This window comes from Salvelinus fontinalis, chromosome 9 (assembly GCF_029448725.1).
Source record: "Salvelinus fontinalis isolate EN_2023a chromosome 9, ASM2944872v1, whole genome shotgun sequence".
Classification (NCBI taxonomy): Eukaryota; Metazoa; Chordata; class Actinopteri; order Salmoniformes; family Salmonidae; genus Salvelinus; species Salvelinus fontinalis.
In genome coordinates, this window is record NC_074673.1 from 5061051 (window position 1) to 5088763 (window position 27713).

General features: G+C 47.6%; 1 protein-coding gene across 9 annotated transcripts in view; it reads left to right on the forward strand.

The window, feature by feature from the left end:
• LOC129861938 (tight junction protein ZO-1-like) overlaps positions 1-27713 on the forward strand; it is a 215094-nt gene that overhangs the window by 147188 nt on the left and 40193 nt on the right. For 6 of the 9 annotated variants that reach the window (XM_055933150.1, XM_055933152.1, XM_055933153.1 and 3 more), the window contains 6 exons: positions 5068-5174; positions 5813-5981; positions 6417-6552; positions 19001-19131; positions 23979-24084; positions 25150-25300. In XM_055933150.1, the coding sequence (XP_055789125.1) occupies positions 5068-5174; positions 5813-5981; positions 6417-6552; positions 19001-19131; positions 23979-24084; positions 25150-25300 (800 nt within the window). The remainder of the gene's footprint in view (positions 1-5067; positions 5175-5812; positions 5982-6416; positions 6553-19000; positions 19132-23978; positions 24085-25149; positions 25301-27713) is intronic. The other 3 variants (XM_055933151.1, XM_055933159.1, XM_055933158.1) reach the window with 1 other exon arrangement.

Here is a 27713-nt window from a genome sequence, read left to right on the forward strand (position 1 = left end):
GCTGGTTGGTTGGCTGCCTGGTTGGTTGGCTGACTGGCTGGCTGTTTGGCTGACTGGTTGGCTGGCTGACTGGTTGGCTGACTGGTTGGCTGGCTGGTTGGCTGGCTGGCTGACTGACTGGGTGGCTGGTTGGCTGGCTGACTGGTTGGTTGGCTGGCTGGTTGGCTGGCTGGCTGGCTGGCTGGCTGACTGGCTGGCTGGTTGGCTGGTTGGTTGGCTGGCTGTTTAGCTGGCTGGCTGGCTGGTTGGTTGGCTGTTTGGCTGGCTGGCTGGCTGACTGGTTGACTGGCTGGCTGACTGACTGGCTGGCTGGTTGGTTGGTTGGCTGTTTGGCTGGCTGGCTGGTTGGTTGGCTGTTTGTCTGGCTGGCTGGCTGTTTGGTTGGTTGGCTGTTTGGCTGGCTGGTTGGTTGGCCGTTTGGCTGGTTGTTTGGCTGGCTGGCTGGTGTTTGGCTGGCTGGTTGGTTGGCTGGCTGGTTGGTTGTTTGTCTGACTGGTTGGCTGGTTGGTTGGCTGTTTGGCTGACTGGTTGGCTGGTTGGCTGGTTGGTTGGTTGGTTGGTTGGCTGGCTGTTTGGCTGGCTGGCTGGCTGGCTGGTTGGCTGTTTGGCTGGCTGGCTGGTTGTTTGGCTGGCTGGCTGACTGACTGGTTGGCTGTTTGGCTGGTTGGTTGGTTGGCTGGTTGGTTGGCTGGTTGGTTGGCTGGTTGGTTGGTTGGTTGGTTGGCTGGCTGGCTGGTTGGCTGGCTGGTTGGTTGGCTGGCTGGCTGGCTGGTTGGTTGGCTGGTTGGTTGGCTGGCTGGTTGGTTGGCTGTTTGGCTGACTGGTTGGCTGTCTGGCTGGTTGGTTGGCTGTTTGGCTGGCTGGTTGGTTTGCTGTTTGGCTGGTTGTTTGGCTTTTTGGCTGGCTGGCTGGCTGGTGTTTGGCTGGCTGGTTGGTTGGCTGGCTGGCTGGCTGGTTGGTTGGCTGGTTGGTTGGCTGACTGGTTGGTTGGCTGACTGGTTGGCTTGCTGGCTGGCTGTTTGGCTGACTGGTTGGCTGGTTGGTTGGTTGGCTGGCTGGCTGGCTGGTTGGTTGGCTGACTGGTTGGTTGGTTGGCTGGTTGGTTGGTTGGCTGGTTGGTTGGTTGGCTGGCTGGCTGGTTGGTTGGTTGGCTGTTTGGCTGGCTGATTGGTTGGCTGGCTGGTTGGTTGGTTGGCTGTTTGGCTGGTTGGTTGGTTGGCTGCTACTACCTGAGCAGAGATGAGATGATTTAAGGACTGAAACGTTGTAAAGTCATCAAGTAAAATTAAGTAATAAACACAACGGTCAGGGTTAGTTAGATCAGGGTTAGGGTTAGTTAGGATATATGTTGTCTAGTTGGGGTTAGGGTTAGTTAGGATACATGTTGTCTAGTCAGGGTTAGTTAGGATATATGTTGTCTAGTCAGGGTTAGTTGGGATCAGGGTTAGGGTTAGTTAGGATATATGTTGTCTAGTCAGGGTTAGTTAGGATACATGTTGTCTAGTTGGGGTTAGGGTTAGTTAGGATACATGTTGTCTAGTCAGGGTTAGTTAGGATACATGTTGTCTAGTCAGGGTTAGTTGGGATCAGGGTTAGGGTTAGTTAGGATATATGTTGTCTAGTCAGGGTTAGTTAGGATACATGTTGTCTAGTCAGGGTTAGTTAGGATACATGTTGTCTAGTCAGGGTTAGTTGGGATCAGGGTTAGGGTTAGTTAGGATATATGTTGTCTAGTCAGGGTTAGTTAGGATACATGTTGTCTAGTCAGGGTTAGTTAGGATACATGTTGTCTAGTCAGGGTTAGTTGGGATACATGTTGTCTAGTCAGGGTTAGTTGGGATACATGTTGTCTAGTCAGGGTTAGTTGGGATACATGTTGTCTAGTCAGGGTTAGTTGGGATACATGTTGTCTAGTCAGGGTTAGTTGGGATCAGGGTTAGGGTTAGTTAGGATATATGTTGTCTAGTCAGGGTTAGTTAGGATACATGTTGTCTAGTCAGGGTTAGTTAGGATACATGTTGTCTAGTCAGGGTTAGTTGGGATACATGTTGTCTAGTCAGGGTTAGTTGGGATACATGTTGTCTAGTCAGGGTTAGTTAGGATACATGTTGTCTAGTCAGGGTTAGTTGGGATACATGTTGTCTAGTCAGGGTTAGTTGGGATACATGTTGTCTAGTCAGGGTTAGTTGGGATACATGTTGTCTAGTCAGGGTTAGTTGGGATCAGGGTTAGGGTTAGTTAGGATATATGTTGTCTAGTCAGGGTTAGTTAGGATACATGTTGTCTAGTCAGGGTTAGTTGGGATCAGGGTTAGGGTTAGTTAGGATACATGTTGTCTAGTCAGGGTTAGTTGGGATCAGGGTTAGGGTTAGTTAGGATATATGTTGTCTAGTCAGGGTTAGGGTTAGTTAGGATACATGTTGTCTAGTCAGGGTTAGGGTTAGTTAGGATACATGTTGTCTAGTTGGGGTCAGGGTTAGTTAGGATACATGTTGTCTAGTTGAGATCAGGGTTAGGGTTAGTTAGGATATATGTTGTCTAGTCAGGGTCAGGGTTAGTTAGGATACATGTTGTCTAGTTGGGTCAGGGTTAGGGTTAGTTAGGATACATGTTGTCTAGTTGGGGTTAGGGTTAGTTAGGATATATGTTGTCTAGTTGAGATCAGGGTTAGGGTTAGTTAGGATATATGTTGTCTAGTCAGGGTTAGGGTTAGTTAGGATTTATGTTGTCTAGTTGGGATCAGGGTTAGGGTTAGTTAGGATATATGTTGTCTAGTCAGGGTTAGGGTTAGTTTGGATATATGTTGTGTAGTCAGGGTTAGGGTTAGTTTGGATATATGTTGTGTAGTCAGGGTTAGGGTTAGGGTTAGTTAGGATATATGTTGTCTAGTCAGGGTTAGGGTTAGTTAGGATATATGTTGTCTAGTTGGGGTCAGGGTTAGTTAGGATATATGCTGTCTAGTCAGGGTTAGTTAGGATATATGTTGTCTAGTCAGGGTTAGGGTTAGTTAGGATATATGTTGTCTAGTCGGGGTTAGGGTTAGTTAGAATATATGTTGTCTAGTCAGGGTTAGGGTTAGTTAAGATATATGTTGTCTAGTCAGGGTTAGGGTTAGTTAGGATATATGTTGTCTAGTCAGGGTTAGGGTTAGTTAGGATATATGTTGTCTAGTTGGGGTTAGGGTTAGTTAGAATATATGTTGTCTAGTTGGGTCAGGGTTAGGGTTAGTTAGGATATATGTTGTCTAGTCAGGGTTAGGGTTAGTTAGGATATATGTTGTCTAGTCAGGGTCAGGGTGAGTTAGGATATATGCTGTCTAGTCAGGGTTAGTTAGGATATATGCTGTCTAGTTGGGGTCAGGTCTTGAGACAAACCTTTTTGGCCTACCAGCCACTCAGATTTTTTTGTTGCGTAAATACACCAACAACGGGGCGTCAGGTAGTCTAGTGGTTAGAACGTTGGACTAGTAACGGAAAGGTTGCTAGATCGAATCACCCGAGCTGACAAGGTAAATAATCTGTCGTTCTGCCCCCAAACAAGGCAATTAACCCACCGTTCCTGGGCTGTCATTGAAAATAAGAATTTGTTCTTAAATGACTCGCCTAGTTAAAATAAAGGTTAAATAAAAAAATTACAAAGATTAAAATAACAAACAACAACAAAAGGATGAACGTGTTTCTTAACGTTTCTTAAACAATACAGGTATTACTAGTAAGAAGTGATATATTGCTCAATTTTATTTAGTTTTTTTTGTGACCTGAGTCTTTTAACCAGCATAATGAGACAAACATTTTCAGCTGCCCATTTAAGGACGGGCAGCTACCGAGGAAAGTGAGCTGTTCTCCTCGTGACAGTGGGCCTGTGAGAGAATCTGACTACTAGCTGATGTGTCTTCGTTAACAGTTGAAGCAAACTCAAACATTGTGAACAAAACAATAAAAAAATAAGCCCGAAGAAAGACAAGGACAGTCTCACTTTTAAAGTAAATTAGACAGACTTTTATTCCTGTGTTCAGCACTTCTAAAAATACATCTTCAACACTTCAATCACAGTGAGCACAGCTCCCCAGCCCAGGCAGTGTTGTGGCGCGAGGTGGGATATAATAGGATTTTTTTGTTGTTCTTTGTGTGATTAGCTACCAGCTATGAAACAAAACGACAGAAAAACGTTGAAAATCAGTTGAAAACATATAATACTAGATATAGCCTAAAGAGCAGATAAAATTGACAATAGTCTGATGGGTGACAGTATTATCAATTGTCAAATGGTGAGTGATGAGACTGTGTGACACAAAGGCATGTGTTTTTGTATTTTTACTTTATTTATATATTTAAAAAAAAAATAAGGAAAAAATGACTTTTTCAAATTCTCCTACAGAGTTGTATGCAGACGTTTTGGTTTCTGTATCTGACCAATCGGAAAGATTATATCCTAATCTGACCAATCGGAAAGATTATATCCTAATCTGACCAATCAGATTCTAAGGTTTCTAACACACCTGCACGTGCCAAACAACTCTCAATAATGAACGGATGAGAGCTCTGTTTTTCTAAATACCACTTTTTTGTATTTTTGTTGTTGTTGTAGAATAACCGTAGTTTCACACGTGTGAACACTCAAGACACTAAGTAATTGGTTTTGGAGGGGGAAATATACTTTATATTTTATTCTCTTATATTCCATTACATTCTTACTGTAAAATTAGAATATAATGTTCTTTATAAATCTTTATTTTTTTAATCATAATATTTCTTAAGACCTGCCTAAATTAAATAATGGATTTCTTTGTCATGGTGTATATTAAATTGATTAATTAGACCGTTAGATTAGAAGGTAGACGCTTCAAAGACCCACATTGGTGGCTACTGGTATGTGCCGAGGCCTGGCGATGCTAGTGCTAACCGCTGCTACCAACTGCTGCCCTCTCAGAGCTCCATAGCCGTCCTACCAGCAGCTAGCAGACGTGAGCGTGATTGTCAACATGCCATATACTATGCTAACATGCTATAGCATGCTATACTATGCTATGCTAACACTATCTTTGTTGCTGTTCGTTCACTCGGTAAGCAGAATATGGCCTTCGCCTGGCCAGCCACATCTTCGTGAAGGACATCTCCCCCGAGAGCCTGGCGGCCAGGGACGGAAACATACAGGAGGGAGACGTAGTACTGAAGGTGAGAGGAGGGAGGGAGGTAGGGGGGGGGGGGGAATATCGGGGAGGGAAACATACAGGAGGGAGACGTAGTACTGAAGGTGAGAGGAGGGAGGGAGGGAGGGAGGTAGAGGGAGAGGGGGGGGGGGTGAGGATATCAGGGACGGAAGCATACAGGAGGGAGAGGTAGTACTGAAGGTGAGAGGAGGGAGGGAGGGAGGTAGAGGGGGGGGGGGGGGTGAGGATATCAGGGACGGAAGCATACAGGAGGGAGAGGTAGTACTGAAGGTGAGAGGAGGGAGGGAGGGAGGTAGAGGGGGGGGGGGGGTGAGGATATCAGGGACGGAAGCATACAGGAGGGAGAGGTAGTACTGAAGGTGAGAGGAGGGAGGGAGGGAGGTAGAGGGGGGGGGGGGGGTGAGGATATCGGGGATGGAAACATACAGGAGGGAGACGTAGTACTGAAGGTGAGAGGAGGGAGGGAGGGAGGGAGGGAGGGAGGGAGGGAGGGAGGTAGAGGGGGAGGAAACATCCTTCATTGTTCTGTAATCTGCTGAATATATGTTTTTCCTTGCTGTCCCCTGATTGGTTGTTTTCTCCAAGCCGTATCTAATTAGGTTATTTCTTACCGTTTGTAACTAATTGGTTGTTTCCTCTCAGATCAACGGCACGGTGACAGAGAACCTGTCGTTGATAGACGCTAAGAAGCTGATTGAGAGGTCAAAGGGCAAGCTAAAGATGGTGGTGCAGAGAGACGAGAGAGCTACGCTGCTGAACATACCAGACCTGGACGACAGCATCCCATCAGCCAACGCCTCCGACAGAGACGGTGAGGGACACTACATAGGTGTGTGTGTGTGTGTGCGCACGTGTGTGTGTGTGTGCTCACGCATTGTTTCGTAATGCTGGAAAAGGCTAAATGCCGTAGGGTCGTAGGGTCGTGGGCGTTGTGCTGAAAGGCAAAGCCCCATCAATGTTGAAATACACAGCAACATGTATTTACTTTCATATCCCAGGACCACCCGTATGTAAAAGGTATGACTGTTAGTCCCTGAAAGTGTCTGCTAAATGACGTGACTATATGGAAGAGCCGTTTCAGTTGTACAACTGACTAGGTATCCCTCTTTCCCCTTCCTCTATATTATTCATATGTTGTTGAATATTGTGTTTTTTTGTTTTGTGTGTGTGTGTGTGTGTGTGTGTGTGTGTGTGTGTGTGTGTGTGTGTGTGTGTGTGTGTGTGTGTGTGTGTGTCTGAACAACAGACATTTCAGATATCCATTCGGTGGCGTCCGACCATTCCAACCGATCCCATGACAGACATCGTAGCGGCCGGTCCCGCTCCCCGGACAGGCGAACTGAACCCTCCAGATACTCCCCACCACAGATCACCAACGGCAGGTAAACACCACCTTGGCTGCTACAGAGTACAGGGTGGGCCGACCTAAACGTTTCATCGGCTCGCCTAAGTCCAAGCGTATTTTTTTTTACATATATTTTCATGATGGGAAAAAAGCACTTTCAGTGTCAACTTAAACGATTAAAACCATATATAAAGAATTTAGAAAATGAATATGGACCTATATATGTAGAATTGGGTTTTAAAACCGGCAACATTTTCTCTCCGCTCCACGGAGAAATTTCTAGAATTGCAGGAAATTGGTTTGCAAATGCAAATGTCTCTACACTGCCAAGATGGGGCCCCATCTAAAATTCACTCCCACCACCTGAGCCCCTTTTCCATCCAGAAAAAACCCTGCATTAGAACTCAAAGGCTCTTTGGCCGCGTTTACACAGGCAGCCCAATTCTGATATTTTTCCACTAATTGGTCTTATGACCCATCAGATCAGATCTTTTGCCAATAATTTAGCAACATATCATAATTGGCCTTTGAGTTCTTTGAGCCTTTGCACTGTTTTGACCTTCTAACCAACTGGGCAAAACATTTAGAACAGGGCAAAACATTTAGAACAGGGCAAAACATTTAGAACAGGGCAAAACATTTAGAACAGGGCAAAACATTTAGAACAGGGCAAAACATTTAGAACAGGGCAAAACATTTAGAACAGGGCAAAACATTTAGAACAGGGCAAAACATTTAGAACAGTTTTGACCTTCTAACAAACTGGGCATTTAGAACAGTTTTGACCTTCTAACAAACTGGGCAAAACATTTAGAACAGTTTTGACCTTCTAACAAACTGGGCATTTAGAACAGTTTTGACCTTCTAACAAACTGGGCAAAACATTTAGAACAGTTTTGACCTTCTAACAAACTGGGCATTTAGAACAGTTTTGACCTTCTAACCAACTGGGCAAAACATTTAGAACAGTTTTGACCTTCTAACAAACTGGGCATTTAGAACAGTTTTGACCTTCTAACCAACTGGGCAAAACATTTAGAACAGTTTTGACCTTCTAACAAACTGGGCATTTAGAACAGTTTTGACCTTCTAACAAACTGGGCAAAACATTTAGAACAGTTTTGACCTTCTAACAAACTGGGCATTTAGAACAGTTTTGACCTTCTAACCAACTGGGCAAAACATTTAGAACAGTTTTGACCTTCTAACAAACTGGGCATTTAGAACAGTTTTGACCTTCTAACCAACTGGGCAAAACATTTAGAACAGTTTTGACCTTCTAACAAACTGGGCATTTAGAACAGTTTTGACCTTCTAACCAACTGGGCAAAACATTTAGAACAGTTTTGACCTTCTAACCAACTGGGCAAAACATTTAGAACAGTTTTGACCTTCTAACCAACTGGGCATTTAGAACAGTTTTGACCTTCTAACCAACTGGGCAAAACATTTAGAACAGTTTTGACCGCTGAAATCTGAGATGTTTTTAAGGTTTTCTTAAGTGTCTTTATTGTCCTGTTTTTTTGCACACTTAACAAAGACACTTCAGTTGGAGAATACCGTAAGTTGGACACCCCGTCCCTTGACCTCACTGGGTAGAGAGCCCACTGGGTAGAGAGCCCACTGGGTAGAGAGCCCACTGGGTAGAGAGCCCACTGGGTAGAGAGCCCACTGGGTAGAGAGCCCACTGGGTAGAGAGCCCACTGGGTAGAGAGCCCACTGGGTATAGAGCCCACTGGGTATAGAGCCCACTGGGTGTAGAGCCCACTGGGTGTAGAGCCCACTGGGTGTAGAGCCCACTGGGTGTAGAGCCCACTGGGTGTAGAGCCCACTGGGTGTAGAGCCCACTGGGTAGAGAGCCCACTGGGTAGAGAGCCCACTGGGTGTAGAGCCCACTGGGTGTAGACAGGGTGTAGAGCCCACTGGGTAGAGCCCACTGGGTGTAGAGCCCACTGGGTGTAGAGCCCACTGGGTGTAGAGCCCACTGGGTGTAGAGCCCACTGGGTACAGAGCCCACTGGGTGTAGAGCCCACTGGGTGTAGAGCCCACTGGGTGTAGAGCCCTCTGGGTGTAGAGACCTCTGGGTGTAGAGACCACTGGGTGTAGAGCCCACTGGGTGTAGACTGGGTATAGAGCCCACTGGGTATAGAGCCCACTGGGTATAGAGCCCCCTGGGTAGAGAGCCCACTGGGTACAGAGCCCACGGGGTGTAGAGCCCACTGGGTGTAGAGCCCACTGGGTAGAGAGCCCACTGGATAGAGAGCAGAATGGGTGTAGAGCCCACTGGGTGTAGAGCCCACTGGGTGTAGAGCCCACTGGGTGTAGAGCCCACTGGGTGTAGAGCCCACTGGGTATAGAGCCCACTGGGTAGAGAGCCCACTGGGTGTAGAGCCCACTGGGTGTAGAGCCCACTGGGTGTAGAGCCCTCTGGGTGTAGAGACCTCTGGGTGTAGAGACCACTGGGTGTAGAGCCCACTGGGTGTAGAGCCCCCAGGGTAGAGAGCCCACTGGGTATAGACTGGGTAGAGAGCCCACTGGGTAGAGAGCCCACTGGGTATAGAGCCCACTGGGTGTAGAGCCCACTGGGTATAGAGCCCACTGGGTATAGAGCCCACTGGGTATAGACTGGGTATAGAGCCCACTGGGTAGAGAGCCCACTGGGTAGAGAGCCCACTGGGTACAGAGCCCACGGGGTATAGAGCCCACTGGGTAGAGAGCCCCCTGGGTAGAGAGCCCCCTGGGTAGAGAGCCCCCTGGGTGTAGAGCCCCCTGGGTGTAGAGCCCCCTGGGTAGAGAGCCCACTGGGTGTAGAGCCCACTGGGTGTAGAGCCCACTGGGTGTAGAGCCCACTGGGTGTAGAGCCCACTGGGTAGAGAGCCCACTGGGTAGAGAGCCCACTGGGTGTAGAGCCCACTGGGTGTAGAGCCCACTGGGTGTAGAGCCCACTGGGTATAGAGCCCCCAGGGTATAGAGCCCCCAGGGTATAGAGCCCACTGGGTGTAGAGCCCACTGGGTGTAGAGCCCACTGGGTGTAGAGCCCACTGGGTGTAGAGCCCACTGGGTAGAGAGCCCACGGAGTGTAGAGCCCACGGGGTGTAGAGCCCACTGGGTAGAGAGCCCACTGGGTAGAAAGCCCACGGGGTGTAGAGCCCACTGGGTAGAGAGCCCACTGGGTAGAGAGCCCACGGGGTGTAGAGCCCACGGGGTGTAGAGCCCACGGGGTGTAGAGCCCACGGGGTGTAGAGCCCACGGGGTGTAGAGCCCACGGGGTGTAGAGCCCACTGGGTAGAGAGCCCACTGGGTAGAGAGCCCACTGGGTATAGAGCCCACTGGGTATAGAGCCCACTGGGTGTAGAGCCCACTGGGTATAGAGCCCACTGGGTGTAGAGCCCACTGGGTGTAGAGCCCTCTGGGTGTAGAGCCCTCTGGGTGTAGAGCCCTCTGGGTAGAGAGCCCACTGGGTAGAGAGCCCACTGGGTAGAGAGCCCTCTGGGTAGAGAGCCCACTGGGTAGAGAGCCCACTTGGTGTAGTGAGCCCACTGGGTGTAGAGCCCACTGGGTAGAGAGCCCACTGAGTAGAGAGCCCACTGAGTAGAGAGCCCACTGAGTAGAGAGCCCACTGAGTAGAGAGCCCACTGAGTAGAGAGCCCACTGAGTAGAGAGCCCACTGGGTAGAGAGCCCACTGGGTAGAGAGCCCACTGGGTAGAGAGCCCACTGGGTAGAGAGCCCACTGGGTAGAGAGCCCACTGGGTAGAGAGCCCACTGGGTGTAGAGCCCACTGGGTGTAGAGAGCCCACTGGGTATAGAGCCCACTGGGTATAGAGCCCACTGGATGTAGAGCCCACTGGGTATAGAGCCCACTGGGTATGGAGCCCACTGGGTGTAGATAGCCCACTGGGTGTAGAGCCCACTGGTTGTAGAGCCCACTGGGTGTAGAGCCCACTGGGTGTAGAGCCCACTGGGTAGAGAGCCCACTGGGTAGAGAGCCCACTGGGTATAGAGCCCACTGCCCTTGGTATCTGACAGAATAGTAACTCGATTCATACTTAGATTACTAGATGGTTTAGTATCCCATGTAGATCGTATAAGTTTCTGAGTTTACATTCGTTCAAAACACTCCTTTTATTTCTCCCCTTCTTACAGATAAACATGACTTATAACCTCTAAATGAAATCCGTTTCCATGAAGAATACATCTCCGGCCTGAATACTGCTGGTTATAAACTCAGCAGAGAAAAGAAAAGACAAAAAGAATTTGACATTGAGGCTGATATTTGGGAATTGTTGCTCAGTTAACAGCCCATGGTTTTACACTGTCACACACACACACACACACACACACACACACACACACACACACACACACACACACACACACACACACCACACACCACACACCACACACACACACACACACACACACACACACACACACACACACACACACACACAGAGTGCATGCTGTACATCAATTATTGAGGGCTGGGTCTTGTTCTACTCAGGGCTCTAACAAGGCCACTGTCACTGCCTGTGTAAATTGACAATCTCACTCTGTGTGTGTGTGTAGCGTCTGTTTGGTGTGTGAAGAGAGAGCTCGCATGTTTAGCACAATCCTTTAAACAATGGGACGCCATTCACTGTTAATGTGACACTAGTCCCTGTGGATTGTGGGTGAGCCAATTGCTATGTCTGCTCGTGCATGTTTCAACCAGTTTGTCTTGTGAGGTCAAAGTGGAAACATGAGATAGCAGATTAAGACACGAAGAAGAGGATATGTTTTAAGGAATCTAGTCCGTAGGATTTTGGCTATGAAGCCTTTTAGGGACAAATTCAGGTACAGTGGGACATTTTGAAATGGCCGTCTCAGTCTACGAACATATAACTCAAAATGCATTTTATTAGACTTATAATGTTTCTCAGGACTGGCCTAAAACACATGTAATAATTGGTTTCTTTGTGATGGTGTATATTCAATGGATTCATTAAACTAGATGTCCACCCACATCGGCCCACGCCTACAGTCGCCGCCATGTGCACGGGAGATACACAGGTAAAGGCTGATCCCGGCAGGAATGTGGTAAAAATTGAACTGTATGAATTGGGCTCTAAAAAGCATTTCCAGTTTGTTTTTACAGGCAACATACTGTGAAGTCTGTCTGTATAGGGTATTAGTGTTGTTATGACACTAAGTTCCAGGTGGTTAGTGGTATGTTTTGACAGGAGGTTAGTGGTATTTTTTGACAGTAAGGTCCAGGAGGTTAGTGGTATGTCTTGACAGTAAGTTCCAGGTGGTTAGTGGTATGTTTTGACAGTAAGTTCCAGGAGGTTAGTGGTATGTTTTGACAGTAAGTTCCAGGAGGTTAGTGGTATGTTTTGACAGTAAGTTCCAGGAGGTTAGTGGTATGTTTTGACACTAAGTTCCAGGAGGTTAGTGGTATGTTTTGACACTAAGTTCCAGGAGGTTAGTGGTATGTTTTGACAGTAAGTTCCAGGAGGTTAGTGGTATGTTTTGACAGTAAGTTCCAGGAGGTTAGTGGTATGTTTTGATAGTAAGTTCCAGGAGGTTAGTGGTATGTTTTGACAGTAAGTTCCAGGAGGTTAGTGGTATGTTTTGACAGTAAGTTCCAGGAGGTTAGTGGTATGTTTTGACAGTAAGTTCCAGGAGGTTAGTGGTATGTTTTGACAGTAAGTTCCAGGTGGTTAGTGGTATGTTTTGACAGTAAGTTCCAGGAGGTTAGTGGTATGTTTTGACAGGAGGTTAGTGGTATGTTTTGACAGTAAGTTCCAGGTGGTTAGTGGTATGTTTTGACAGTAAGTTCCAGGAGGTTAGTGGTATGTTTTGACAGTAAGTTCCAGGAGGTTTGTGGAATGTTTTGACAGTAAGTTCCAGGAGGTTAGTGGTATGTTTTGACAGTAAGTTCCAGGTGGTTAGTGGTATGTTTTGACAGTAAGTTCCAGGTGGTTAGTGGTATGTTTTGACAGTAAGTTCCAGGAGGTTAGTGGTATGTTTTGACACTAAGTTCCAGGAGGTTAGTGGTATGTTTTGACAGTAAGTTCCAGGAGGTTAGTGGTATGTTTTGACAGTAAGTTCCAGGAGGTTGGTGGTATGTTTTGACAGTAAGTTCCAGGAGGTTAGTGGTATGTTTTGACAGTAAGTTCCAGGAGGTTAGTGGTATGTTTTGATAGTAAGTTCCAGGTGGTTAGTGGTATGTTTTGACAGTAAGGTCCAGGTGGTTAGTGGTATGTTTTGACAGTAAGTTCCAGGAGGTTAGTGGTATTTTTTGACAGTAAGTTCCAGGAGGTTAGTGGTATGTTTTGACACTAAGTTCCAGGAGGTTAGTGGTATTTTTTGACAGTAAGTTCCAGGAGGTTAGTGGTATGTTTTGACAGTAAGTTCCAGGAGGTTAGTGGTATATTTTGACAGTAAGTTCCAGGTGGTTAGTGGTATGTTTTGACAGTAAGCTCCAGGAGGTTAGTGGTATGTTTTGATAGTAAGTTCCAGGAGGTTAGTGGTATGTTTCGGCAGTAAGTTCCAGGAGGTTAGTGGTATGTTTTGACAGTAAGTTCCAGGAGGTTAGTGGTATGTTTTGACAGTAAGTTCCAGGAGGTTAGTGGTATGTTTTGACAGTAAGTTCCAGGTGGTTAGTGGTATGTTTTGACAGTAAGTTCCAGGAGGTTAGTGGTATGTTTTGACAGTAAGTTCCAGGAGGTTAGTGGTATGTTTTGACACTAAGTTCCAGGAGGTTAGTGGTATGTTTTGACAGTAAGTTCCAGGAGGTTAGTGGTATGCAGTGGAAGGTTCTTTCAGGTAACCTAGCCTCCACAAGGCAATGAAGGGCCTCAGCACAGGTCTTTCTTTCCAGGATTTTTAAATGTTTCCTTTATTTAACTCGGCAAGTCAGTTAAGAATAAATTCTTATTTTCAATGACAGCCCAGGAACGGTGGGTTAACTGCCTTGTTCAGGGGCAGAACGACAGATTTTTACCTTGTCAGCTCAGGGATTCAATCTAGCAACCTTTCGGTTACTAGTCCAACGTTCTAACCACTAGGCTACTTGTAGCCAGGATGTGTTGAATGAAGTTGTTTTTCCTCTCTAGCCAGGATGTGTTAAATAAAGTTGTTTTTCCTCTATAGCCAGGATGTGTTAAATAAAGTTGTTTTTCCTCTCTAGCCAGGATGTGTTGACTGAGGTTCCTTCACGGTTACTTTGTTTCTCAAAGGAGAAAGTGTTTGTGTGTTACTGTGTTGTAACTGCTCACCCCCCCTTTCTTTCCTATGAAAAGGCAGTAGTTTACCAGAGGAGTTGTACCAGACTCTGGGCAGTAGTTTACCAGAGGAGTTGTACCAGACTCTGGGCAGTAGTTTACCAGAGGAGTTGGACCAGACTCTGGGCAGTAGTTTACCAGAGGAGTTGTACCAGACTCTGGGCAGTAGTTTACCAGAGGAGTTGTACCAGACTCTGGGCAGTAGTTTACCAGAGGAGGTGTACCAGACTCTGGGCAGTAGTTTACCAGAGGAGTTGTACCAGACTCTGGGCAGTAGTTTACCAGAGGAGTTGTACCAGACTCTGGGCAGTAGTTTACCAGAGGAGTTGTACCAGACTCTGGGCAGTAGTTTACCAGAGGAGTTGTACCAGACTCTGGGCAGTAGTTTACCAGAGGAGTTGTACCAGACTCTGGGCAGTAGTTTACCAGAGGAGGTGTACCAGACTCTGGGCAGTAGTTTACCAGAGGAGTTGTACCAGACTCTGGGCAGTAGTTTACCAGAGGAGTTGGACCAGACTCTGGGCAGTAGTTTACCAGAGGAGTTGTACCAGACTCTGGGCAGTAGTTTACCAGAGGAGTTGTACCAGACTCTGGGCAGTAGTTTACCAGAGGAGTTGGACCAGACTCTGGGCAGTAGTTTACCAGTGGAGGTGTACCAGACTCTGGGCAGTAGTTTACCAGTGGAGGTGTACCAGACTCTGGGCAGTAGTTTACCAGAGGAGGTGTACCAGACTCTGGGCAGTAGTTTACCAGTGGAGTTGTACCAGACTCTGGGCAGTAGTTTACCAAAGGAGTTGGACCAGACTCTGGGCAGTAGTTTACCAGGGGAGTTGTACCAGACTCTGGGCAGTAGTTTACCAGAGGAGTTGTACCAGACTCTGGGCAGTAGTTTACCAGAGGAGTTGTACCAGACTCTGGGCAGTAGTTTACCAGAGGAGTTGTACCAGACTCTGGGCAGTAGTTTACCAGAGGAGTTGTACCAGACTCTGGGCAGTAGTTTACCAGAGGAGTTGGACCAGACTCTGGGCAGTAGTTTACCAGAGGAGTTGTACCAGACTCTGGGCAGTAGTTTACCAGAGGAGTTGTACCAGACTCTGGGCAGTAGTTTACCAGAGGAGTTGGACCAGACTCTGGGCAGTAGTTTACCAGTGGAGGTGTACCAGACTCTGGGCAGTAGTTTACCAGTGGAGGTGTACCAGACTCTGGGCAGTAGTTTACCAGAGGAGGTGTACCAGACTCTGGGCAGTAGTTTACCAGTGGAGTTGTACCAGACTCTGGGCAGTAGTTTACCAGAGGAGTTGTACCAGACTCTGGGCAGTAGTTTACCAGAGGAGTTGGACCAGACTCTGGGCAGTAGTTTACCAGAGGAGTTGGACCAGACTCTGGGCAGTAGTTTACCAGAGGAGTTGTACCAGACTCTGGGCAGTAGTTTACCAGAGGAGTTGTACCAGACTCTGGGCAGTAGTTTACCAGAGGAGGTGTACCAGACTCTGGGCAGTAGTTTACCAGAGGAGTTGTACCAGACTCTGGGCAGTAGTTTACCAGAGGAGTTGGACCAGACTCTGGGCAGTAGTTTACCAGAGGAGTTGTACCAGACTCTGGGCAGTAGTTTACCAGAGGAGTTGTACCAGACTCTGGGCAGTAGTTTACCAGAGGAGTTGGACCAGACTCTGGGCAGTAGTTTACCAGTGGAGGTGTACCAGACTCTGGGCAGTAGTTTACCAGTGGAGGTGTACCAGACTCTGGGCAGTAGTTTACCAGAGGAGGTGTACCAGACTCTGGGCAGTAGTTTACCAGTGGAGTTGTACCAGACTCTGGGCAGTAGTTTACCAAAGGAGTTGGACCAGACTCTGGGCAGTAGTTTACCAGGGGAGTTGTACCAGACTCTGGGCAGTAGTTTACCAGAGGAGTTGTACCAGACTCTGGGCAGTAGTTTACCAGAGGAGTTGTACCAGACTCTGGGCAGTAGTTTACCAGTGGAGTTGTACCAGACTCTGGGCAGTAGTTTACCAGTGGAGTTGTACCAGACTCTGGGCAGTAGTTTACCAGGGGAGTTGTACCAGACTCTGGGCAGTAGTTTACCAGAGGAGTTGTACCAGACTCTGGGCAGTAGTTTACCAGAGGAGTTGTACCAGACTCTGGGCAGTAGTTTACCAGAGGAGTTGGACCAGACTCTGGGCAGTAGTTTACCAGAGGAGTTGTACCAGACTCTGGGCAGTAGTTTACCAGTGGAGTTGTACCAGACTCTGGGCAGTAGTTTACCAGGGGAGTTGTACCAGACTCTGGGCAGTAGTTTACCAGAGGAGTTGTACCAGACTCTGGGCAGTAGTTTACCAGAGGAGTTGGACCAGACTCTGGGCAGTAGTTTACCAGTGGAGTTGTACCAGACTCTGGGCAGTAGTTTACCAGAGGAGGTGTACCAGACTCTGGGCAGTAGTTTACCAGAGGAGTTGTACCAGACTCTGGGCAGTAGTTTACCAGAGGAGTTGTACCAGACTCTGGGCAGTAGTTTACCAGTGGAGGTGTACCAGACTCTGGGCAGTAGTTTACCAGAGGAGTTGGACCAGACTCTGTGCAGTAGTTTACCAGAGGAGTTGTACCAGACTCTGGGCAGTAGTTTACCAGAGGAGTTGTACCAGACTCTGGGCAGTAGTTTACCAGAGGAGTTGTACCAGACTCTGGGCAGTAGTTTACCAGAGGAGTTGTACCAGACTCTGGGCAGTAGTTTACCAGAGGAGTTGTACCAGACTCTGGGCAGTAGTTTACCAGAGGAGTTGTACCAGACTCTGGGCAGTAGTTTAACAGGGGAGTTGTACCAGACTCTGGGCAGTAGTTTACCAGAGGAGTTGTACCAGACTCTGGGCAGTAGTTTACCAGGGGAGTCATTGGTCATTGGTCATTGGTCATGTAAAGAGGGAGGTTGGAGCTGCTCAGTAGTTCTGATCTCTTTGACCAGAGGGCACTGGTACCACCAGACCAGACCTCACATCACTTACCTCAGTTCTCTGTTTCTCTACCCAACAACAGAACCAAGCCTTCCTGATTCTCTCTGTTTCTCTACCCAACAACAGAACCAAGCTTTCCTGAGTCTCTGTTTCTCTACCCAACAACAGAACCAAACCTTCCTGAGTCTCTCTGTTTCTCTACCCAACAACAGAACCAAGCCTTCCTGAGTCTCTGTTTCTCTACCCAACAACAGAACTAAGCCTTCCTGATTCTCTGTTTCTCTACCCAACACCAGAACCAAGCCTTCCCGCGTCTCTCTGTTTTTCTACCCAACAACAGAACCAAGCCTTCCTGAGTCTCTCTGTTTCTCTACCCAACACCAGAACCAAGCCTTCCTGAGTCTCTCTGTTTCTCTACCCAACAACAGAACCAAGCCTTCCTGAGTCTCTCTGTTTCTCTACCCAACAACAGAACCAAGCCTTCCTGAGTCTCTCTGTTTCTCTACCCAACAACAGAACCAAGCCTTCCTGATTCTCTGTTTCTCTACCCAACACCAGAACCAAGCCTTCCCGCGTCTCTCTGTTTTTCTACCCAACAACAGAACCAAGCCTTCCTGAGTCTCTCTGTTTCTCTACCCAACAACAGAACCAAGCCTTCCTGAGTCTCTCTGTTTCTCTACCCAACAACAGAACCAAGCTTTCCTGAGTCTCTCTGTTTCTCTACCCAACAACAGAACCAAGCCTTCCTGAGTCACTGTTTCTCTACCCAACAACAGAACCAAGCCTTCCTGAGTCTCTCTGTTTCTCTACCCAACAACAGAACCAAGCTTTCCTGATTTCTTTGCTGATTTCACTGATTTAACAGATTTTCTTCACAGATTTCACCGCTTAAAACTTATAACAGAATATATGTTTGTGCGTGATCATCTGAAGAATACTGTTTGTTGGCCTTGTGCCAGATTAGTTTGTGCTCTACAGCCAAGTCCGATGGTCATTATCACGCCAAATGACAATAGGAATTAGCAAGACATCAGAAGCAGCTCTTGGACCAGGCTGTATGTTGTTTGCCGTTTGGGATAAATCATTCTGACCTCCGGGTTAATAATCTGGGTTTGTCCAGCCTTTACTGGTTCTCAGCCAGAGGCACAGTGAAGTGCACCTGGAGTACACATAATCCTCTTTCTCTCTCTCTCTCTCGCTCCTGCCCTCCCTCTCTCTCTTCTTCTCTCGCTCCCGCCCTCCCTCTCTCTCTCGCCCTCTCGCTCCCGCCCTCGCCCTCCCCCTTTCTCTCCTCTCTCTCTCTCGCTCCCGCCCTCTCTCGCCCTCTCACTCCCGCCCTCTCTCTCTCTCCTCTTTCTCTCGCCCTCTCTCTACCGCCCTCCCTCCCTCTCTCCTCGCCTCCATCATCTCAGATATACCTCCTCTCTAAAAATAGAGTACAAAGGACCAAGAGATGAAAAAAACAATCGGTGACCTTCAAGGCCACAGTGCAGCGACACACACAAGGCGGCAGGTAGCCTAGCGATTAGAGCGTTGAGCTAGTAACTGAAAGGTTGCTTGTTCAAATCCCCGAGCTGACAAGGCGAAAGATCTGTCGGTGCCCTTTAGCAAGGCACTTATAACCCTAATTGCTCTAAGGTTGTCATTTATAATGGCAGACCTTGGCCGTGACCCCTCTCTCTGAAGATGTATTTATTTATTTAACTAGGCAATTATGAACAAATTCTACCCCGGCCAAACCCTAACCCGGACGACGCTGGGCCAATTGTGCGCCGCCCTATGGGACTCCCAATCACATCCGGTTGTGATACAGCCTGGAATCGAACCAGGGTCTGTAGTGACGCCTCTAGCACTGAGATGCAGGGCCGTAGACCGCTGCACCGCCTCTTCTCTGAAGGTCTCTCATGAAGAGTTAGGATATGCAACAAAACAAACATTTTGAAATAGGACAGATAAAAGCATCCAACACATCCTCATTATCATTATTATTGTTGTTGTTTATTTCCTTCTAATCTCTACGGCCTTTACATGTTGTCCACTGCAGTTAAAACGTTGAGGCGCATATATAGGTGATGCGTAGTATTTGTTGTATTGTACCACATCCCTGGTCCTGTGTTGGCTCAGTCGCTAAGAGTTTGGCACTAACAATGGCATGCCAGGTCCTGGGTTCAATTCCCGCAGGGATCACGTGCACATACATAAAATATATTCAACCCCCCCAAAAAAACGACATGTTCTGTGTTTTTTTTTTCTTTCTTTTTTCTCCAATCACAGAAGTCGTGAGGAGGAGAGGATCTTGAAGCCGCCACCAGTACCAGCCAAGTTAGCAGAGGAGGTTCCTGCCCTGCCAAAACCCCTGGAGCAGCCGGCCACCAGGGAGGAGAAACAGTTACCACCTCTACCAGGTCAGAACCACTGCCAGTAACTAGTAGGCCTAACCACTGCCAGTAACTAGTAGGCCTAACCACTGCCAGTAACTAGTAGGCCTAACCACTGCCAGTAACTAGTAGGCCTAACCACTGCCAGTAACTAGTAGGCCTAACCACTGCCAGTAACTAGTAGGCCTAACCACTGCCAGTAACTAGTAGGCCTAACCACTGCCAGTAACTAGTAGGCCTAACCACTGCCAGTAACTAGTAGGCCTAACCACTGCCAGTAACTAGTAGGCCTAACCACTGCCAGTAACTAGTAGGCCTAACCACTGCCAGTAACTAGTAGGCCTAACCACTGCCAGTAACTGCAGTAACTAGTAGGCCTAACCACTGCCAGTAACTAGTAGGCCTAACCACTGCCAGTAACTAGTAGGCCTAACCACTGCCAGTAACTAGTAGGCCTATCCACTGCCAGTAACTAGGAGGCCTAACCACTGCCAGTAACTAGTAGGCCTAACCACTGCCAGTAACTAGTAGGCCTAACCACTGCCAGTAACTAGTAGGCCTAACCACTGCCAGTAACTAGTAGGCCTATCCACTGCCAGTAACTAGTAGGCCTAACCACTGCCAGTAACTAGTAGGCCTAACCACTGCCAGTAACCTAACCACTGCCAGTAACTAGTGGGCCTAACCACTGCCAGTAACTAGTAGGCCTATCCACTGCCAGTAACTAGTAGGCCTATCCACTGCCAGTAACTAGTAGGCCTAACCACTGCCAGTAACTGCAGTAACTAGTAGGCCTATCCACTGCCAGTAACTAGTAGGCCTAACCACTGCCAGTAACTAGTAGGCCTAACCACTGCCAGTAACTAGTAGGCCTAACCACTGCCAGTAACTAGTAGGCCTAACCACTGCCAGTAACTAGTGGGCCTAACCACTGCCAGTAACTAGTGGGCCTAACCACTGCCAGTAACTAGTAGGCCTAACCACTGCCAGTAACTAGTAGGCCTAACCACTGCCAGTAACTAGTAGGCCTAACCACTGCCAGTAACTAGTAGGCCTATCCACTGCCAGTAACTAGTAGGCCTAACCACTGCCAGTAACTAGTAGGCCTAACCACTGCCAGTAACCTAACCACTGCCAGTAACTAGTGGGCCTAACCACTCCCAGTAACTAGTAGGCCTATCCACTGCCAGTAACTAGTAGGCCTATCCACTGCCAGTAACTAGTAGGCCTAACCACTGCCAGTAACTAGTAGGTCCTAACCACTGCCAGTAACTAGTAGGCCTGACCACTGCCAGTAACTAGTAGGCCTAACCACTGCCAGTAACTAGTAGGCCTAACCACTGCCAGTAACTAGTAGGCCTAACCACTACCAGTAACTAGAAGGCCTAACCACTGCCAGTAACTAGTGGGCCTAACCACTGCCAGTAACTAGTGGGCCTAACCACTGCCAGTAACTAGTAGGCCTAACCACTGCCAGTAACTAGTAGGCCTAACCACTGCCAGTAACTAGTAGGCCTAACCACTGCCAGTAACTAGTAGGCCTATCCACTGCCAGTAACTAGTAGGCCTAACCACTGCCAGTAACTAGTAGGCCTATCCACTGCCAGTAACTAGTAGGCCTATCCACTGCCAGTAACTAGTAGGCCTAAACACTGCCAGTAACTAGTAGGCCTAACCACTGCCAGTAACGGCAGTAACTAGTAGGCTTAACCACTGCCAGTAACTAGTAGGCTTAACCACTGCCAGTAACTAGTAGGCCTAAACACTGCCAGTAACTAGTAGGCCTAACCACTGCCAGTAACGGCAGTAACTAGTAGGCTTAACCACTGCCAGTAACTAGTAGGCTTAACCACTGCCAGTAACTAGTAGGCCTAACCACTGCCAGTAACTAGTAGGCCTAACCACTGCCAGTAACTAGTAACTAGTATCCACTGCCAGTAACTAGTAGGCCTATCCACTGCCAGTAACTAGTAGGCCTATCCACTGCCAGTAACTAGTAGGCCTAACCACTGCCAGTAACTAGTAGGCCTAACCACTGCCAGTAACTAGTAGGCCTAACCACTGCCAGTAACTAGTAGGCCTAACCACTGCCAGTAACTAGTGGGCCTAACCACTGCCAGTAACTAGTAGACCTAACCACTGCCAGTAACTAGTAGACCTAACCACTACCAGTAACTAGTAGGCCTAACCACTGCCAGTAACTAGTAGGTCTAACCACTGCCAGTAACTAGTAGGCCTAACCACTGCCAGTAACTAGTAGGCCTAACCACTGCCAGTAACTAGTAGACCTAACCACTACCAGTAACTAGTAGGCCTAACCACTGCCAGTAACTAGTAGGCCTTACCACTGCCAGTAACTAGTAGGCCTAACCACTGCCAGTAACTAGTAGGCCTAACCACTGCCAGTAACTAGTAGACCTAACCACTACCAGTAACTAGTAGGCCTAACCACTGCCAGTAACTAGTAGGCCTAACCACTGCCAGTAACTAGTAGGCCTAACCACTGCCAGTCATCTTTTAGGGGAGGCAAGCTTGTAACTGGGAAAATGCCGGTTCAAATCCCAAGTCCATCATGAAGCAATCTGTTGGGATTCCAAGTATCCTAGATGATGCCTTTTGTGCCCTTGAAGAAGACACTTAAAGGGGCAATCTGTGATTGCTACATCCATTTAAAAAAATAAAAATAATAAAAAAAAAAATTATATATACCCATTGATTCTTAAAGAATATAACTTAGAAATGCTGAATGAGTAGGTTTGCAAATGGAAGGTGTATTACTGAAAACGTTCGGTGTTTATGGGTAAATTTACCAGAAGGAATTTTTGTTTATCATATCTCTTGGCCTTTTTGGTTTACTGCAGATTATCACAGGTGTTTATCTCCAGCCAAATATAGACAATAATACAATAAGATGATTTAAAAATGATGACAAACCCATGAAACATTATTCCAAATATAAACGCAGCAACTTAGTGAATAACATTGGTGTTTTAATATGAGGGTGATTTATTTTTATTTTTTTACACACTTTTATTTATTTTAAAATGTCAATATGTCTTTGTTGTTTTGTCTCCAAACGAGTCAATGGTTAATTGAAAATAACGCCATTGTTGATTTAAATGCTTTTTTCATTTAATAGGCTATTTTTTTCTTGAACCATCTGGTCTATCTACTAGAGACTCATGGACACAGATATAGAAAATTAATGCTATATATGAATACTTAAAAAAAAAAAAGTGATTCAAGTTTAAATTACCCAGGTTACCAGAATTACAGAAGATTCCGGTAACTTTGTAAATTACCGGTATCTTTGTAAATTACCGGTATCTTTGAAACCTTACTCATGAACTTAGTTCAACTGTTGTACCCAATCAGAACCCAACATAATGCTTGTTTTACTTCATTGTTTGTCAACAATGTCATTGTAAACACAAACTGTATAGCCTTAAAAAAAATATTTATATTTATATCATATTGATATCATGCATGGTCATTCCTTACATCCATAGCTCTGTATGAGTTTCCCCCTTCCCTCAGCTTTTTACCGAAACAGTGGCAGGGTGTCACTGTGTTATTGTTTGAACTGTAGATTGCTCCTTTAACCCATACAGCGGTTTCAGTTCAGTTACCAAGGTTACATCTAAAAGCTTGCTATGCTGACAGTGCTGTGTGCAGTGCTGCGCTTGACTGAGGCTGCAGCCTACAGTTCGTTGGTTATAAACAGTGTGACTTGATGGACTCTGACGTTTCTCCTCCTGCAGCCAGCAGCCTGCTGCGTCTCCTCCCAGATCAGGGCACCATGTACTGTGTTGGTATGGTGTCTCCTCCCAGATCAGGGCACCATGTACTGTGTTGATGTGGTGTCTCCTCCCAGATCAGGGCACCATGTACTGTGTTGGTATGGTGTCTCCTCCCAGATCAGGGCACCATGTACTGTGTTGGTGTGGTGTCTCCTCCCAGATCAGGACACCATGTACTGTGTTGGTGTGGTGTCTCCTCTCAGATCAGGGCACCATGTACTGTGTTGGTGTGGTGTCTCCTCCCAGATCAGGGCACCATGTACTGTGTTGGTGTGGTGTCTCCTCCCAGATCAGGGCACCATGTACTGTGTTGGTGTGGTGTCTCCTCCCAGATCAGGACACCATGTACTGTGTTAGTGTGGTGTCTCCTCCCAGATCAGGGCACCATGTACTGTGTTGGTGTGGTGTCTATGACCAGATCAGGGCACCATGTACTGTGTTGGTGTGGTGTGGGTATTGAGATTAGGTTAGTGTGAAGGCCAGATGTATTGTGGGTATTGAGATTAGGTTAGTGTGAAGGCCAGATGTATTGTGGGTATTGAGATTAGGTTAGTGTGAAGGCCAGATGTATTGTGGGTATTGAGATTAGGTTAGTGTGAAGGCCAGATGTATTGTGGGTATTGAGATTAGGTTAGTGTGAACACCAGATATATTGTGGGTATTGAGATTAGGTTAGTGTGAAGGCCAGATGTATTGTGGGTATTGAGATTAGGTTAGTGTGAAGGCCAGATGTATTGTGGGTATTGAGATTAGGTTAGTGTGAAGGCCAGATGTATTGTGGGTATTGAGATTAGGTTAGTGTGAAGATCAGATGTATTGTGGGTATTGAGATTAGGTTAGTGTGAAGGCCAGATGTATTGTGGGTATTGAGATTTAGTGTGAAGGCCAGATGTATTGTGGGTATTGAGATTAGGTTAGTGTGAAGGCCAGATGTATTGTGGGTATTGAGATTAGGTTAGTGTGAAGGCCAGATGTATTGTGGTCTCTCTAACCTCCATTCACTCTCTTCTAGGAATATTGCATGTGTGTGTACACAGTACAGTTGATAGTGTGTGTGTGTGTGTGTTTTCTCAGAACCCAAGCCAGTATATGCCCAGCCAGGCCAACCTGATGTGGACCTGCCAGTCAGCCCCGCTGATGCCCCTGTGCCAAGCGCTGCCCATGATGACAGCATCCTACGGTATGTAGAAGTATCTGTTCACCTCTCTCTAACAGTATCCTACGGTATGTAGAAGTATCTGTTCACCTCTCTCTAACAGTATCCTACGCTATGTAGAAGTCTCTAACAGTATCCTACGGTATGTAGAAGTCTCTAACAGTATCCTACGGTATGTAGAAGTCTCTAACAGTATCCTACGGTATGTAGAAGTCTCTAGCAGTATCCTACGGTATGTAGAAGTCTCTAACAGTATCCTACGGTATGTAGAAGTCTCTAACAGTATCCTACGGTATGTAGAAGTCTCTAGCAGTATCCTACGGTATGTAGAAGTCTCTAGCAGTATCCTACGGTATGTAGAAGTCTCTAACAGTATCCTACGCTATGTAGACATCTCTAACAGTATCCTACGCTATGTAGAAGTCTCTAACAGTATCCTACGCTATGTAGAAGTCTCTAACAGTATCCTACGCTATGTAGAAGTCTCTAACAGTATCCTACGGTATGTAGAAGTCTCTAGCAGTATCCTACGGTATGTAGAAGTCTCTAAAAGTATCCTACGGTATGTGGAAGTCTCTAACAGTATCCTACGGTATGTGGAAGTCTCTAACAGTATCCTACGGTATGTGGAAGTCTCTAACAGTATCCTACGGTATGTAGAAGTCTCTACCAGTATCCTACGGTATGTAGAAGTCTCTAACAGTATCCTACGGTATGTAGAAGTCTCTAACAGTATCCTACGGTATGTAGAAGTCTCTAACAGTATCCTACGGTATGTAGAAGTCTCTACCAGTATCCTACGGTATGTAGAAGTCTCTAACAGTATCCTACGGTACCTCCAACCTCCCGTCCAGCTCAATATTACGACTAAATAATGTTTTAACTTCAATGATCTTTGGCAGGGGACATCATACAAATGTAATTCCTAGAAGGGACAAAGCCCCTTCGACCATTGACTTGAATGGGAATAGCCATTCTAGAAAGACTATTTCTATGGGTGACACAACGTAAATATCCCAGAGTGGGTCATTAACTGTCTCTAACTGTCTTTCCTCTGTCCCCATCCCACCCTGTGTCCGCATTCCTCAGGCCGAGTATGAAGCTGGTGAAGTTTAAGAAGGGGGAGAGTGTGGGTCTGAGGCTGGCCGGGGGGAACGACGTGGGCATCTTCGTAGCAGGAGTCCTGGAGGACAGCCCAGCAGCTAAGGAGGGTCTGGAGGAGGGGGACCAAATTCTCAGGGTGAGACACGATACACCAGCAACGACACGCACGCTACGGCAACGACGCGCTCGCTACGGCAACGACGCGCTCGCTACGGCAACGACGCGCTCGCTACGGCAACACTAAGGTTGTCGGTTCAATTTCCACAGGGATCACGTACGCATACAAAACATGTATGTGCTCACTTTATTTTTATTTAACCTTTATTTAACTTGGCAAGTCAGTTAAGAACTAATTCTTATTTACAATGACGGCCTAGGAACAGTGGGTTAAATGCCTTGTTCAGGGGGCAGAACAACAGGTTTTTACCTTGTCAGCTCGGGGATTCGATCTTGCAACCTTTCAGTTACTAGTCCAATCCTCTAACCACTAGGCTACCTGCCGCCCCCCTCTAACCACTAGGTTACCTGCCGTCCCTACCCTCTAACCACTAGACTACCTGCCGTCCCTACCCTCTAACCACTAGGCTACCTGCCGTCCCTACCATCTAACCACTAGGTTACCTGCCGTCCCTACCCTCTAACCACTAAGTTACCTGCCGTCCCTACCCTCTAACCACTAGGTTACCTGCCATCCCTACCCTCTAACCACTAGGTTACCTGCCGTCCCTACCCTCTAACCACTAGGTTACCTGCCGTCCCTACCCTCTAACCACTAGGTTACCTGCCGTCCCTACCCTCTAACCACTAGGTTACCTGCCATCCATACCCTCTAACCACTAGGTTACCTGCCGTCCCTACCCTCTAACCACTAGGTTACCTGCCGTCCCTACCCTCTAACCACTAGGTTACCTGCCGTCCCTACACTCTAACCACTAGACTACCTGCCGTCCCTACCCTCTAACCACTAGGTTACCTGCCGTCCCTACCCTCTAACCACTAGGTTACCTGCCGTCCCTACCCTCTAACCACTAGGTTACCTGCCGTCCCTACCCTCTAACCACTAGGTTACCTGCCGTCCCTACCCTCTAACCACTAGGCTACCTGCCGCCCCCCTCTAACCACTAGACTACCTGCCGCCCCCCTCTAACCACTAGGTTACCTGCCGCCCCTACACTCTAACCACTAGACTACCTACCGTCCCTACCCTCTAACCACTAGGTTACCTGCCGTCCCTACCCTCTAACCACTAGGTTACCTACTGCCCCTCCCCTCTAACCACTAGTCTACCTACCGTCCCTACCCTCTAACCACTAGACTACCTGCCACCCCTACACTCTAACCACTAGACTCCCTGCCGTCCCTACCCTCTAACCACTAGTCTACCTACCGTCCCTACCCTCTAACCACTAGACTACCTACCGTCCCTACCCTCTAACCACTAGGTTACCTACCGTCCCTACCCTCTAACCACTAGGTTACCTGCCGTCCCTACCCTCTAACCACTAGGTTACCTACTGCCCCTCCCCTCTAACCACTAGACTACCTACCGTCCCTACCCTCTAACCACTAGGTTACCTGCCGTCCCTACCCTCTAACCACTAGGTTACCTGCCCCTCCCCTCTAACCACTAGGTTACCTGCCGTCCCTACCCTCTAACCACTAGGTTACCTGCCGCCCCTCCCCTCTAACCACTAGGTTACCTGCCGTCCCTACCCTCTAACCACTAGGCTACCTGCCGTCCCTACCCTCTAACCACTAGGCTACCTGCCGTCCCTACCCTCTAACCACTAGGTTACCTGCCGTCCCTACCCTCTAACCACTAGGTTACCTGCCGTCCCTACCCTCTAACCACTAGTCTACCTACCGTCCCTACCCTCTAACCACTAGGCTACCTGCCGCCCCCCTCTAACCACTAGGTTACCTGCCATCCCTACCATCTAACCACTAGGTTACCTGCCATCCCTACCCTCTAACCACTAGGTTACCTGCCGTCCCTACCCTCTAACCACTAGGCTACCTGCCGTCCCTACCCTCTAACCACTAGGCTACCTGCCGCCCCCCTCTAACCACTAGGTTACCTGCCATCCCTACCATCTAACCACTAGGTTACCTGCCATCCCTACCCTCTAACCACTAGGTTACCTGCCGTCCCTACCCTCTAACCACTAGGCTACCTGCCGTCCCTACCATCTAACCACTGCTGCTTTACTACGTCAGGTAGCCCTGTGATATAATTGTTTGCCGTGTCAATATAATCCCCATCAGAATAACATGCATGTGTATCCTAACGTATAAATGCCTACGATTCTGGGCTCCCGTCGTGGCGCAGCGGTCTAAAGGCCCTGCATCTCAGTGCAAGAGGCGTCACTACAGTCCCTGGTTCAAATCCAGGTTGTATCACATCCGGGCCGTGATTGGGAGTCCCATAGGGCGGCGCACAATTGTCCCCAGCGTCGTCCGGGTTTGGCCCGGTCGGTAGGTCGTCATTGTAAATAAGAATGTATTCATAACTGACTTTGTTAAATTAAGGTTAAATAAACATGAATTAA